The 13730-nt window shown below is 39.2% G+C and overlaps 1 protein-coding gene across 1 annotated transcript; it reads right to left on the bottom strand.

The window, feature by feature from the left end:
* Positions 1–8002: 8002 nt before the first annotated feature.
* LOC125427530 lies at positions 8003–12621 on the bottom strand. Its single transcript, XM_048487068.1, has 2 exons — positions 11801–12621; positions 8003–8189 (listed from the first exon to the last, which is right to left on the bottom strand). Exons 1-2 carry the CDS (start codon positions 12484–12486, stop codon positions 8057–8059), a joined length of 819 nt encoding a protein of 272 aa, XP_048343025.1. The 5' UTR covers positions 12487–12621; the 3' UTR covers positions 8003–8056.
* Positions 12622–13730: the final 1109 nt, after the last annotated feature.

Raw genomic sequence — 13730 nt, 5'->3', positions numbered from 1 at the left:
ACTACACAAAATACCCTCCAGAACAGGGGTAGGGAACCTGCGGCTCTCCAGATGTTCAGGAACTACAATTCCCATCAGCCTCTGTTAGCATGGCCAATTGGCCATGCTGGTAGGGGCTGATGGGAATTGTAGTTCCTGAACATCTGGAGAGCTGCAGGTTCCCTACCCCTGCTCCAGAACAACCAAGGTTTTATGGTGCTTCTTAAATTAGTAGTGACTTTTTGCCACATATTACCTAATTGAAACATACAACACAGTGTATTTGGTTGAGTTACCAGTCTCCAATTTGTAGCTGGAGATCTCCTGGAATTACTGCAGATATCCAGGTTGGAGAGATTACTTCCCCTGAAGAAAATATCTGCTTTGAAGATAGACTGTATGGCATTGTACTCCACTGAGGTCCCTTTTCTCCCCAGTATCCATGTCCAAAATCTCCTGGAATTTCCTAACCCACAGCTGGCACCATAGTATTTGGTGACTGGAAGTCTACCAATTAGACTTCATAATAATAATTTATCTCTGAGAAACCACCCAACAATAAGCTTTACTAATTGCTTCGTATCTTACTTGGATTCATAACGGTCAGCAACCTATGAGTTTAGCTTCTGAACAAGCATGGTTTTTCTCTCTTCCAATCCAATTCAGAAATCTCCTTGAAAAATAAACAAACCCACTGACCAGTGTTAGAAAAACCACTGCATTTCTGACTGACCACTAGACAAGAATTTAGCCCACTTTAACATCATAACATTTAGAGGAAAAACCACTGAATTGGCAAAAAGTGCATAATCCAGAGTGATTGAAGACAAGCTACTGAGGCCTGTGTACTAATCTGCAAACAGCCTAATAAGCATAAAACAGGATGTGTGGTGGGAGCTGGGAATATTCCTGCTAGTATGACAAAGTACAACAGTGGATGTTTTTATTTTGTGGGCACTACCCTTTCCTAGGCAGGCAGTCTGTTATCTTCACACTGTTTTCACAACACTGCCCAAAGGACAGCAGAGTTTTCAAGAAGAAACAATGAAAAGAAACCCTGGGTGCAGTAAGAACAAAGGATAGCCTTAAGGGACCATGCAGCCTGAATTATGAAAACTTAGCCAATTGAATATAAAGAAATCACACAGTCAACCATTTCACATATGTATTGTTCAATGAAGGTGTTGGACTAGAACCTGAAAAACACAGGTTTGAATTCCAACTCACATCATGAAAGCTTGCTGGGTGACCTTGGGCCAGTTACACACTCTCAGACCTTACTCTGCTTATTATTTGGATGGGAGACCTCCAAGGAATACTAATGTTATGATGCGGAGGCAGGCAGGCAATGGAAAACCACCTCCCAATGTCTCTTGCCTGTGAGGTTGTCATACATCAGCTGTGAAAAAGGGTAGGTATTTAAACACAGAGACAAATAAAATATGCATTTAAACAACAAATTTGCATCCAATGTATGATAGCATTATTCTGGCTAATAGAGTTCATCCCAAGGCAGTTTTTGTCATCTGTTTACATATTAGGCTCTTTCTTCACAAGAAACTTACAATGTTTTCAGGGTGGAAATAAAATATTTCCACTCTTGAGTTCTGCATCCCCCCCTCCCCCCGGGCCATGGTTCTAAAAACATCTCCAAGCAGCTTTTTCTCCATTTTTAAAATCCTTTTTACAACTTTTTTTTTTACTGAAACATTTCCAAGCAGCAGCAGTGGCGTAGGAGGTTAAGAGCTCGTGTATCTAATCTGGAAGAACCGGGTTTGATTCCCAGCTCTGCCGCCTGAGCTGTGGAGGTGTAACCCCCATGCCCAGAATGGGTTGGCCCAGAATGGGTTGACCCAGTAAGGGGGTGGAGACTCGGAGCAGCAGAGAGGCTGCAAGAGCTCTTTTGCAGAAGAAGCAAGGCTACCAGACTTGGACCTTGATTTCTATAAGCCCTTAACACCTTGTTAAGGTAATTTCAATATTGTTGGGAACTACTGGGAAGGTAGTTGTTGTTTTGCTATGTTGTAAATGTTGGAGTTTATTGTTTCAGGGTTTTCTTGTGTGGTTGTAATGGGTGAGAGTTCTCCTGGAAACCTTCATCATGTTGCAACCTGTTCATCAAGCCCTTGGAGTCTTCAAAACCAACCACCAGCAAAGAAGAATTTGGACTTGGCAATATCAGTAGACTGTAAATAGAAGGACTTGAAATGCAACCTGAACAGGACCTTGAATTGTAACGTTAAATGTTGATGTTTTACAAGTGTTAATTGTAATGAAAAGTAAACCATTTTGTTGTTTAAAAATTGGTTCTTTGCAACTCCTTCCAAGTACTGCCCCACAGAACCCACAAGCTGAGGTTACAGAGGCTTATCTGGGGAATTCAGATTAGCCTGTGCACTCCCACACACGCCAGCTGGGTGACCTTGGGCTAGTCACAGCTTCTCGGAGCTCTCTCAGCTCCACCTACCTCACAGGGTGTTTGTTGTGAGGGGGGAAGGGCAAGGAGATTGTAAGCCCCTTTGAGTCTCCTGCAGAAGAGAAAGGGGGGATATAAATCCAAACTACTCCTCCTCCTCCTTCCCTTGTTGTGTGATCATATTTATATCATTTTATCTTTCCTACTGCTATTTTCCTCATCTCTATGCTGTTGCCCAACTTCACCCTTGGCACCATTTTTTTGCATCCCTGACTTCACTCCTTTTTGCCTTGCCTCTTTATTTTCATAATTTCTGTGGGGTTTTGTTGTTGTTGATTGGTCAAATTAATGAAGCATTGATTAAATGAAGCTACAGAGAACTGAAGACAAGAATCAATGAAGCACTGTTTTTACAAATAATCCCCCAAAATAAAATTTTAAAAAACTTGTGGTGGTCATGAAATGTTTGGACTAGATGAGGGCAGCAAACATCATGGTAAAGGGAGGGGGAATTTAAAATGCTCTGGAAACATTCTAGGTGACTTGTGTGGAAAGGGCATTAGTATGTCCATTGTACAATATACAGTTATATTATATACCCATTATACATATGTACATTATACAGTATATATTAGTTGAATAAATATATTGAAATATGAAAATACACAAGGCTATTTGAAGGACCAAGTAATGTTTTTAAAAGACATTTAACATAAAACCCCAACCCACACAGCCACACCCCAAATGGAAGAGGAATTAATAACATTGTATGAGGTACTTGAAGCTGATTTTGTAACTTCTTAGGTTTTAAATTTACCAAGCTGCTTTTATCAAATATTTTTAGAATTCAAACCTAGTTAATGCAGGCTAGTTCTCATTCATTCTAAACTAATTTACCTGTCCAGTTCCTGTCTTTAATGAAATCTAAAGAAACTATATTGAATGTGTTATCCTGAATTCATTTCCAAAAAAACTGTCAGGCAAAAAAAATCATTGTACCTAAAATGCCATTGAATTTTCATAATTGCAACTTTTATAAAACACAGTAAATACAACTATTATAAAACCCACAAAAGCCACAGTTTATGCACTTGAATTAGGACTATCAATCAAAATGAATGCTGAATCAATCAAAATGCAGTCCTAAATAAAACTGTCTTCAACAGCCTTCTGATGATCGACAATGAAAGGACCAAGTGATCTCCTTGAGGTTGTTCCATAATACTGGAGCTGCCACAGAAAAGGCTCTCTCTTTTGTACCCACCAAACAAGCATCTTTAATCGGTGGGACAGTCTGGAGGACATCACCCTGCAATCTTAATTCCTGGGCAGGAGCATATGAGCAGGAGCAGGAGCAATCTTCCTGGGCAGGAGCAATCTTTCGGATATCATGGTCTCAAGTCATAATTTGGTTGGTTACACAATTAAATCCAATAGGTGCTCCCAAATTCAATGAGATCAAGGGAATGAAAAAAAACTTAAGCAGTAGCAATAAGAAGAAACAAATCAGAACAACAGCAAACATAAAGAGCACTAAGACGAAGGGGACAGAGTTTTGCACCCTTTAAAAACCAACAATATTGGAGTTTATGAAAATCTGATGGAGCACTTACTAATTCAGCAGGGATTGTGGTCTTGGAAAACTTTGGAGGCATCTTTCATAACATTATGGAATAAATGAACTACTGTAAACCCCTCTATTTTTAACTTGCAATAAATGATCCTATAATGAAGACTTGTAGGTATGTTTTTTTTCTTTTTCCACAATGACCCACTTTTAAACACATTTAACTTTTATGCTTTCTGGGAAACTACTTCTGGCAATATTTCTTTAATGCTCAGCTTGATTCAGTAACAAAATATTAGCTTCTCAGTGCAGTAGTTTGACTAAATGAGCACCTCTGATTTTTTTAAAAAAAGATTGGTTTGCCTAACAGCTAAACAGCTATACTTTTTATGCATTAGAAACTAGTTGCTTAGTTGGCCACCTTGAGTCTAAGGAGATAAAGACAAGATAGGAATATTTAAAATAAACAAATAACACTAAAAGGATCAGCAAAATAGGAAGAAAAATCAAGCCAATCAAAGCAGAGTTAAACATTTGAGGGGCCACTATTTTCAATATGAATTTTTTAAATGCCATAATCTCCCTGGATTAAACCCAATACTGGGCCTAGTCCACCATGCAGAAAAAGAGCGGCCCTGAAATCAACAGGGCCTGCCATTGCTGCCCGGGATGGGCACTGCAAAGAGGCCCTGCCATGCCTCCCCGCAGAAGGGAGGCGTTGGCCACACCCACTATGGGCGTCAGCAGGTGGGGCGGCCAGGAGCCTATATTAGGCTTTGACCCGGCCCTTGGCCCCACCCTGGAGCAGAGCGGCGCTGAGTTTCCCACCCACCTCTCCCTTTTGGTCAATGTTAATGCATGTGTATGCTGTCATAGCCAAGCTGGCGGTTGCGCATGGGACCTGATCTGATGGTGAGGGGAGCTGCAGAGCTAACCCTCTTTGGCGGAACCTCCTTAAGAGGTTTGGGGTGGAGCAAGCCGTGGGTCAGGACGCCCAGCCGGGGGCTACTTCGAGGCTTGCACCCCTTAGCGTAAAATGGATCTTCAGACAGTACGGCATGTCGCTTCCAACCTGAATTTCCACTATCACTGCGCTGCGCAATACGGATCTCCAGAAAGGGCACTTCACGGGTTGGTTCCACGATTGCTGCGCAAGGTTAACGGTTTCCTCCAGCAGGCGGGTTGGAGGAAAGTTTTCACTGGTGGACAGCTCCCGGGCTGCCCAGTGTTCAGATCAGATCCCATGCTGCGCCTCACGCTTCTTTTTCGTCCTTTGTCAATAAAACGGTTTGGCTATGGCCAAAATTTTAACCCACAGACAAGAGTGTTGTGTCGTTATTTTGTTAGGAACTCTGAGCAGTGCCAGTCCCACCCTCGGGTGGCAATGAGATGGTAGATCATTTTTAAAAGTTCTTCCACATAAAATCCATTCAGCACTCCTCACAGGACAAATAACTGAAGCCCTTTCCGCACGGGCCAAAAACGGCGGCCTGGGGACGGCAAAAACGCCATCCCCAGGCCGCCGTTCGCACAAGTGGCGCTGCTGTGGAAGCCTCTCCTGCACCGGCCTCTGCTGGGGCCGCTCGCACGCTTGCATGCGAACGGCCTCCACCCCCACGCCGGCAGAATTCTTGCCAGTGTGAGGGAGCATAGAGGCCCGTGCAGAAAGGGCCAAGATTATATCCATAGCCACAGCCAGTGGACCCACAGCTTCATATGATGTGCTGATCCTCACCACAAAGTTTTTTAATGGGCTTTTAATTCCTGACATGTTCATTCACAGAGCAAGGTCCTCATAAGAAAATGTCTGGTTGAAAAGAAGCAGTGGCAGCTACAACTACACCCCAAGGTGTTGTGGTGGCTCCAAAACTCACTTATCTAACCATTCCACCCTGTCTGCTCAACATTTCCCTCATTGCATTTTTCTTGAGCAACCATGACCTGACAAAAATGTGAGGAAAGAATATGAGAATCAAGCCTATTTACTTTTGACACTCAAACTTACTTGCATCTGTATAATTCTGTTGTGGATTCTGTTTCATGGTCATAATATGAGCAATACAGAATTACAGACTTGAGAGCTCATTCAAACAGCCCATTTGGAATTGTATGCAAGACACTATCTGCCATTCCATGAACATCATCACACAACAGCATTTCACTAGAAGTTCTGGCACAAAGTTTGGATGTGTAAAAATGCATGTCAGTGCTGGAAGAGATGCTGATCTGTCAAAAGCAGGTTAATTGAGAAGGGGATATCTTCAGAGTTTGTGACTATGCAAAATAAAGCTTTAGGTTTGATTACTGAATATTTCAAACAATGGGAATTGTCCAGGAGTGGGACTGACAACATTGTAGTGACCACTCAGCTCAGACCAGGGCCATCATTACAGTGACAGGAAGTACTGACTCACTCTGGGGTCACTTGGTTCAATTGGTCCCAGGGCTGTCTCAATATCCCAATCCAGTCCTGGAATTGTCTTACATCTGTAATCTAGCAAGTTGGATGGGATCAGGTTGCAAGACTATATAATGAGTCCATTCAGTGTCAGTTTTGTTCAGTGACAAGAACAAAAAAATCAAAATAATATTCCTCTGTTCTCCTGGAAGGGATCACATTTTTAATGACATAGTGAAATGGGGGTGAGAAAACACACAAACAGCCTGGAAAATCCACCACAACCAACACACACACACCTTTCTGCAATCTGAAGTGAAGATGTCATGTTGCCTTATGGAAAGCCTTGCCAGTTTTTTTGTGACCTGTGTGAAGAGGAATGCTTAATTCAGGTGGTTGAACTAGAACATGAAGCATCCATTCTCTACTGTGGAACAAAAATATTCTGACGAAAAAAGTACAGTGAATGAACTAAAGTCTGGAACTAGCTTTACAAATCCTTGCTACCAAAATGAACTTGAACAAAAACCCTCTTGTCTACATGCCAAAATATATGGATAGATTATATTCATATCTGGAAATTTATTTAGTGATTAGAAGCTGTCTGGACATGGTAACTGTTTTGCAGTATGAAATGCATAAAAGCTTCACTTTTACACCATCTCCTTCAAGTCTCTTCTTTGTCCCAGTCAAAGCCTCAGAGGGATTACTGGGCTGTCATCCTCTTGGAATGAACTGTTAAGATACTCCACTGACAAATTTGTTATGGCCATCTGGCCTTCTCAGCAGGTGCAAAGAGTCTATTCAGTGCTCAGTTTTATTTATTTTTTAATAAAAAGCTATGAGCTTTGAAATAATAAGAGACTGACAAGTGGATAAGAGTAAATATTTTGCTAACTTGTTTCATATTGTGAGGAATTTTATCCCCCTGGTCTTTGTGCAGAAAGCAGTTTAAGGTAAAACCAGTGCCAGAAATTGACAGGCATCCAGAACACCTGGATAAATTAGTCAGGTTTTTGAATGTATTCATCTATAAACTGAATGTAGCCTCTGAGATTCTCTGTTTATGTCACAGGAGTCTGTAGGCATTACAAAGAAGTTCAAAATATGGCAAATGATTTGTGCTTCAAATCTAATTATTGGTGTCAGCTTTAAAATAATGTACATGATCCAATAACTCCGCACACGCTCTATTTTTTTTTAAATGCTTTATTGGTGTTCCATAAAAATACAAAGTAAAAAATACATTTTGTTGATAGTTATCTTCACTCTTACAGCCAGAAAAGAATGAAATTAATGAAATTAGTCTTCCATTAAAATAAAATATAGAACATAACATCAGTTTAATACAATCCTAAATCAACTTATTGTTATGTAGAGTTTAGGCTCTGTCTCCTCCCTAAAAAAAATAAGACTTCCTCTCCAATCTTATCCTTAATAATAGCTTACACAACTTGTATACTTTGTTTCTATTTCTCATTCTATCTCAAATGTAAATTCTATGAACTTTTTTTATTCCTACGAGGTATCTCTTTAGTTACCCTAGAAATACATTAATTATTCAAAACAAAGTACGTTACTTACTATGAACTGAGTAAATGAAAAGATGCTACATAACTAATATTCTACTGGAGGTAGTACAACATTGTTTCTCTTAGACTGATAATTCGTCCATGGTAGCCATACTTGTTTATATTCATCTGCCGCTCTTCCCCTGATCTGAAAGGATACTCTGTCCATTATGTACAAGTTCTGTACTTTTATTCGCCACTCCTCCAATGTTGGTATCGTATCTGTCCTCCACTGCCTTGCTACTATAATTCGGGCTGCTGAAAATAAATGAAATATTAAGTGTTTTTGTTTTACAGGTATTTTTTCCTCTATGAAGACTGGTCCCAAAAGGTAAGTTGCTGCATTCTTTTTTATACTATACCCCAATGTTTCTTTAATTTGACTTTCTATCTCTTGCCAGAATTTTTTGATTTTCTTACATGTCCACCATTGATGGAAGAAGGTACCAGGTTTTTCTTTACATTTCCAGCACCTGGGAGAATATTGTTTATTCATTTTGGAAATTGTGGTCGGGGTATAGTACATTCTGTAGTACATTTTAAGGCTGTTTTCCCATAGATTTACGCATGGAGTGAACTTGTAAATCTCTGTATAGAATTTTTCCCACTTTTCTAAAGTTATTATTTTACCTTCATTCTCCGCCCACTTAATCATACTGCATTTCACTAACTCATCTTCTGTTTTTTGGTGCCTCAAAATTTTATATATTGTACTTATGTTTTTCCCATCTGGATTACTTAGTATTTTGTCCAAATCGTTCATTTCTTTCTGTATTCCCCAGGTGTTCCAATCTGACTTGAAATTGTTTTTTAGCTGCAAGTATGTGTACCAGTGACAGCTTTCCCCCTCAAAACAGATTGATTCCCTATTCTTCATTAATGGGGTATTCTGATTCCACATAAGAATGTCACTATATCTTGGCCAATTCTCAATATTCCTATCATGAATTTGATGTGCCTCCATTCTGGAGATCCATCTTGGAACTTTCGTATAAAAGGTTTTCTTATATTTCTGCCAAATCTTCCATAGATTGGCTCTTACATAGTGATTTTTAAAAATCTTGTCTACTTGCTGGGTTTTATCTGTTACTGGCCATAAGTAAGCATGCCAGCCCCTTTGTAAATTATATCCTTCTAGGGTTAGTAGTTTTTTGTCTCTTAAAGTGACCCATTCTTTTAGCCATGATAAAGCCCCTGCATCATGGTAGAGTTGTAAATCTGGCAGGGTTAATCCTCCCTCTTCTTTCCCCTGTATCAGATGTTTATATCTCACCCTTGGTCTTTTTCCCTCCCAGATGAATTTAGTTAACATTGATTTCCACTCCTTGAAATATTTCATTGTTGTCATCATTGGGATTGCCTGGAATAAATATATATATATATTGGTAATACCGACATTTTTACTGTATTTATTCTTCCCAATAGTGAAAGATTTTTCCCGGTCCATCTCTTAAGGTCTTCTTGGATTTCTTTCGTTAATTTATCATAGTTATTCGCTACCAGATTCCTATTCTTGTCTTCTAAGGTAATACCCAGGTATTTTATTTTTTCCTCTAAATTTATATTGGCTTTTGCTTCTATCTTCTTTTTTTCTTTTTGGGTTACGTTCCACAGGAACATTTTCATTTTATTGTAGTTTACTTTTAGACCTGCCACCTTACCATAGTCACTAATAATTTCCTGCATGATGTCTATTTTAGTTTGCGGATCGTCTATAAAAATCACAATGTCATCTGCGTATGCCATTATCTTATAGTTATTTCCCTTTATTTTTATCCCATTAATTCTTTCGTCTTCTCTAAATTTGTCTAGCAGAACTTCTGTGACTATAATAAAGAGTAATGGTGACAGGGGGCAACCTTGACGGGTTCCTCTATGTATCCTAAATTGCTGTGTATATTCATTGTTAATCTTAATTTTTGCGAATTGGTCTTGATATATTTTGGTTATTGCTGTCTTAAAGCCACCTTCTATCCCCATTTTTTGTAGGGTTGCTGTCATGAAGTTCCAGTTAACTCTATTGAAGGCCTTTTCCGCATCGAGGAAGATTGCCGCTAAAGGTATTTCAGGTTTATCGTTTATATACTCTATTATGTCTATAATAGCTCTGATGTTTTGGTTAATATGTCTGCCAGGGAGGAATCCTCGTTGTTCCTCTCCGATATAGCTTTTTAGGATTGTTTTCATTCTTTGTGCTAGTAATGAGGCAAAAATTTTGTAGTCCGTGTTGAGTAACGAAATAGGGCGGAAATCTTTTATTTCTGGTTCTTCTGCTTTCGTTTTTGGAATTAATGTTATTGCTGCCTCCTCCCATGTTTTTGGTATTTGTTCATTTTTAAATATTCCATTTATTAGTGTCGTTAGTTGTTCAATTAATTCCTTTTTGAATACTTTATAATAGTTTACACTCAGACCGTCCAGGCCTGGTGTTTTATTTTTTAGGTTTTGAATCACTTTATCAACTTCCCCTACTGTTACTGGTTTGTTAAGTTCTTCAATTTCTCTCTCTTTGATCTTCCTAAATTTGTGAGTCTCTAAATACCTAACAATTTTGTTTAGGCCCTTCTCTCCATCCTTATATAGTTGACTGTAGAATTTTAGAAAGGCTTGTATGATTTGGGTCTTATCTGTTATTGTTTTTTTATTTACTGTAACTTTATTAATTATATTTTGGCAGTGTTGTTTTTGTAATTTGTTAGCTAGTATTTTCCCTATCTTATTGTCCCATGCATAGTATCTCTGTTTACTGTAAGTCAAGTTTCTGGTCAGCTGATCTGTCTGTAGGGCTTCAATTTGGTCTTTTAATAATTTTATTTTCTTAATTATCTTCTTACTACCTTTCTTTTTTTGTAAAGTATTTTCTAGAGTTTTAATCTCACTTTCAATGTCTTGTTGCTTCTTCTTTTTTGCCCTTCTTAAACTGATTTCTGCCTTTATTAAGCATCCCCTAATCACTGCTTTGTGGGCATCCCATAACGTCCTTTCTTCCGTTACAGAGCCCTTATTAATTTCCCAATAGTGTATTAAATTTTTCCTTATTTCTTCAGTTGTTTGTTTGTTGTTTAATACCCAATCTTTAATTTTCCAGTGTCCGTAGATTGTACCTGTTTCCATTTCTATAAATATTGGGTTATGGTCTGACAGTACCCTTGATTTTGTATCTATTTTGCAAATTCCCGTACATATTCTGTCAGAAGCCCAAATCATATCAATTCTACTCAGGCAATCATGTCTGTTTGAATAGAAGGTAAAATCCTTTTCCTTCCCCTTTTTTAGCCTCCATACATCATTTACCTTCAAGTCATCAGTCAGTTCGAAAAAAGTCCTAGGTAATTTACCATCTTTTCTCAGCTTACCTTTATTTATTTTTTTACAATCTAACTTATCTATTTCTGGATTTATCACTCCATTAAAGTCTCCTAGGATTATCCAATCCTCATTTTGCCATTCAGCCAATCTATTTTTTAGGTGTTCAAAAAATACTGCTTTGTTCTCATTTGGTGCATAAATTCCAATTATCATAGTCTTTCTATTGCTTATTTCCACCTCTACTCCAATGTACCTCCTTTCTCTGTCAATTATTGTCTCCTTAGGGTTCAACTGTTCTTTCACATACAATGCTACACCCCTTTTTTTCTTTTTATATCCTGCATGAAAGAGAACACCCAATTTCGTATTATTGATATACCTCTCCTCCCCCCTTTTTATATGCGTCTCCTGGAGACATAACACCGTAGCACTTTCTTTAGTGAGCTGAGAAAAGATGTTTTTCCGTTTCCTTGGATTGTTGAGTCTGTTAATATTACAAGATAGGATTTTATATTTCGACATTCCCCTCCCTTTACTCCCTTTCCCCCCTTTTTGCTTACTTGTCCTCCTCTTGTAGGCTTCTTCTCAACTTTTGTGCAATTTCTTGGGCTCTTGCAACGGTTAGAATATTATGTCTTTTTCCTTCTAACATGAAGGATATTCCTTCTGGGATTATCCACCTAAATGTAATGTTGTTAGATCTTAACATGTCCGTCAGTAGTTTATAATCCTTTCTTCTTCGTTGAATTGATAGAGGTACTTCTTTTAAAATAATCAGTCTCTTCCCATCTATCTGCAACGGTTGTCTTGAATGGAAGCGCAGTACTTCATCTCTTAAACATTTCCGGACGCAACTTAAGATGATGTCCCTTGGCAGTTTTTTATCTCTGGCCACCCTTGAGTTCACCCTGTACAAACGGTCTATTTCTCTCTTTACCTCTTTTTCTTCCATGTCCCAAATCTCCTGTAACGTTGGCATCAATCTTTCCATTAATACTTCTCCTTCCACCTCTGTGACTCCTCTAATTCTCAATATTGTCTCGTTTCTATTATACTCCATTGTAGCTATCGCGTCTTCTTGTTTATTAGAGTAGTCTCTCAGATTCTCCATATTGTCTTCTATGTCAATTATTCTTGTGTCGTGTTCTTTCAAACCTTCTTTCATTAACTTTAATGTCTCGTCAATTTTTTTGAAATGACCAAGTTCTCTTTTGATGTCAGTTAGTTCAGTCTCCAGTCTGGCCATCCTGTCTTTATTTTCCTGATGGTATATTGCATTGTCTTTTTGGGAAGCTACAATCAGCTCAATGAGTTGTTCCAATTTTGCATTGTAGTCAGGGTTCTTTTCGGGTGTTGCTAGTTCTTGGATGACTCCTTTAGCTCCTTTAGTTTCTCAAAAGATTTCTTGTACAGACTTATTTCCTGGAGCCCCATTTTCACTTTCCATTCGGCAAGCGACACCACTTCCAGTTAATTTGCTTCACTGGGTTCCCTAGAACCATGGTGGCGAACCTTTGGCAGCCCAGATGTTATGGACTACAATTCCCATCAGCCCCTCCCAGAGGCTGATGGGAATTGTAGTCCATAACATCTGGAGTGCCAAAGGTTTGCCATCACTGCCCGAGAAGGATCTGCAGGCTCCTCCACCTGCACATCATCAAGCAGGGAAGGGCTGGGAGTTGTCTCTGCTGCCAGGTCTTCCTCTGGAGCAGCCTCCTCTGGCTGCACTGTGTCCTCAAGTTCTGCCTCAGAGTCCTCTGTGTCCTGGTAGGTACCCAAGGGCTGGCTCATGACATTGCCAGTTCCTTCCTGCTTCTCTAAATGCTCATATTGATATGTCAATATATTGATATAATAATAACAACAGAGAGTTGACATTTGCAAGGAACAGTATAAGCAGGGTCTCTTTTTGGCTCCACTCCACCTCTCGTGCTTTGCTTCCACCCTCCCCAATGATCAGGAGGGCTTTTTAAAACTTTATTTCAAATAAGATTCTATTTTAAAACAACTCCCTTTCTTCTCTTGTGACAGCAGTGGCAGGAAGAGCGAGAGAGGAGGGGAAGGGAAGGGAATATCAGCTCTAGTATTGAGACTACCTGTGTGGTGAGGTCTTTCCCTTGAAGGCTAAGTTGATGGGCAGAGTTAAAAGAACTGAGAGAAGCAGAGGCCTGTGGAGTTCAGCAGACAAACTGTTCTTCAGACTGTGGGCTGCTGTGTGTAAACAGAAAAATGCAAGGAGACCCAACTACAAGTTCACTGTGCACTGAAGAGCCCCAAAGTAAGCAATGGGCTGTGTTAAATATTTTGCACAGCAACACTAAACAGAGACCTTTTCCACACAAATCTTTTAAAATATTTTGAGGCAGGAAATAAAACAATTCCTCCATGGAGTTCTGTATTGTTTTTACCTCCTTTGGTTCTCAAAATATTTCATTTGCGGCCTCCAAATGTTTTAAATGAATGCCTTTTAAAAATTATTCTATAGTTGAA

The sequence above is a fragment of the Sphaerodactylus townsendi genome, linkage group LG01 (assembly GCF_021028975.2).
Source record: "Sphaerodactylus townsendi isolate TG3544 linkage group LG01, MPM_Stown_v2.3, whole genome shotgun sequence".
Taxonomy (NCBI): domain Eukaryota; kingdom Metazoa; phylum Chordata; class Lepidosauria; order Squamata; family Sphaerodactylidae; genus Sphaerodactylus; species Sphaerodactylus townsendi.
Note: the sequence above shows the minus strand (reverse complement) of the source record. Positions and strands in the feature narration are given on the sequence as shown.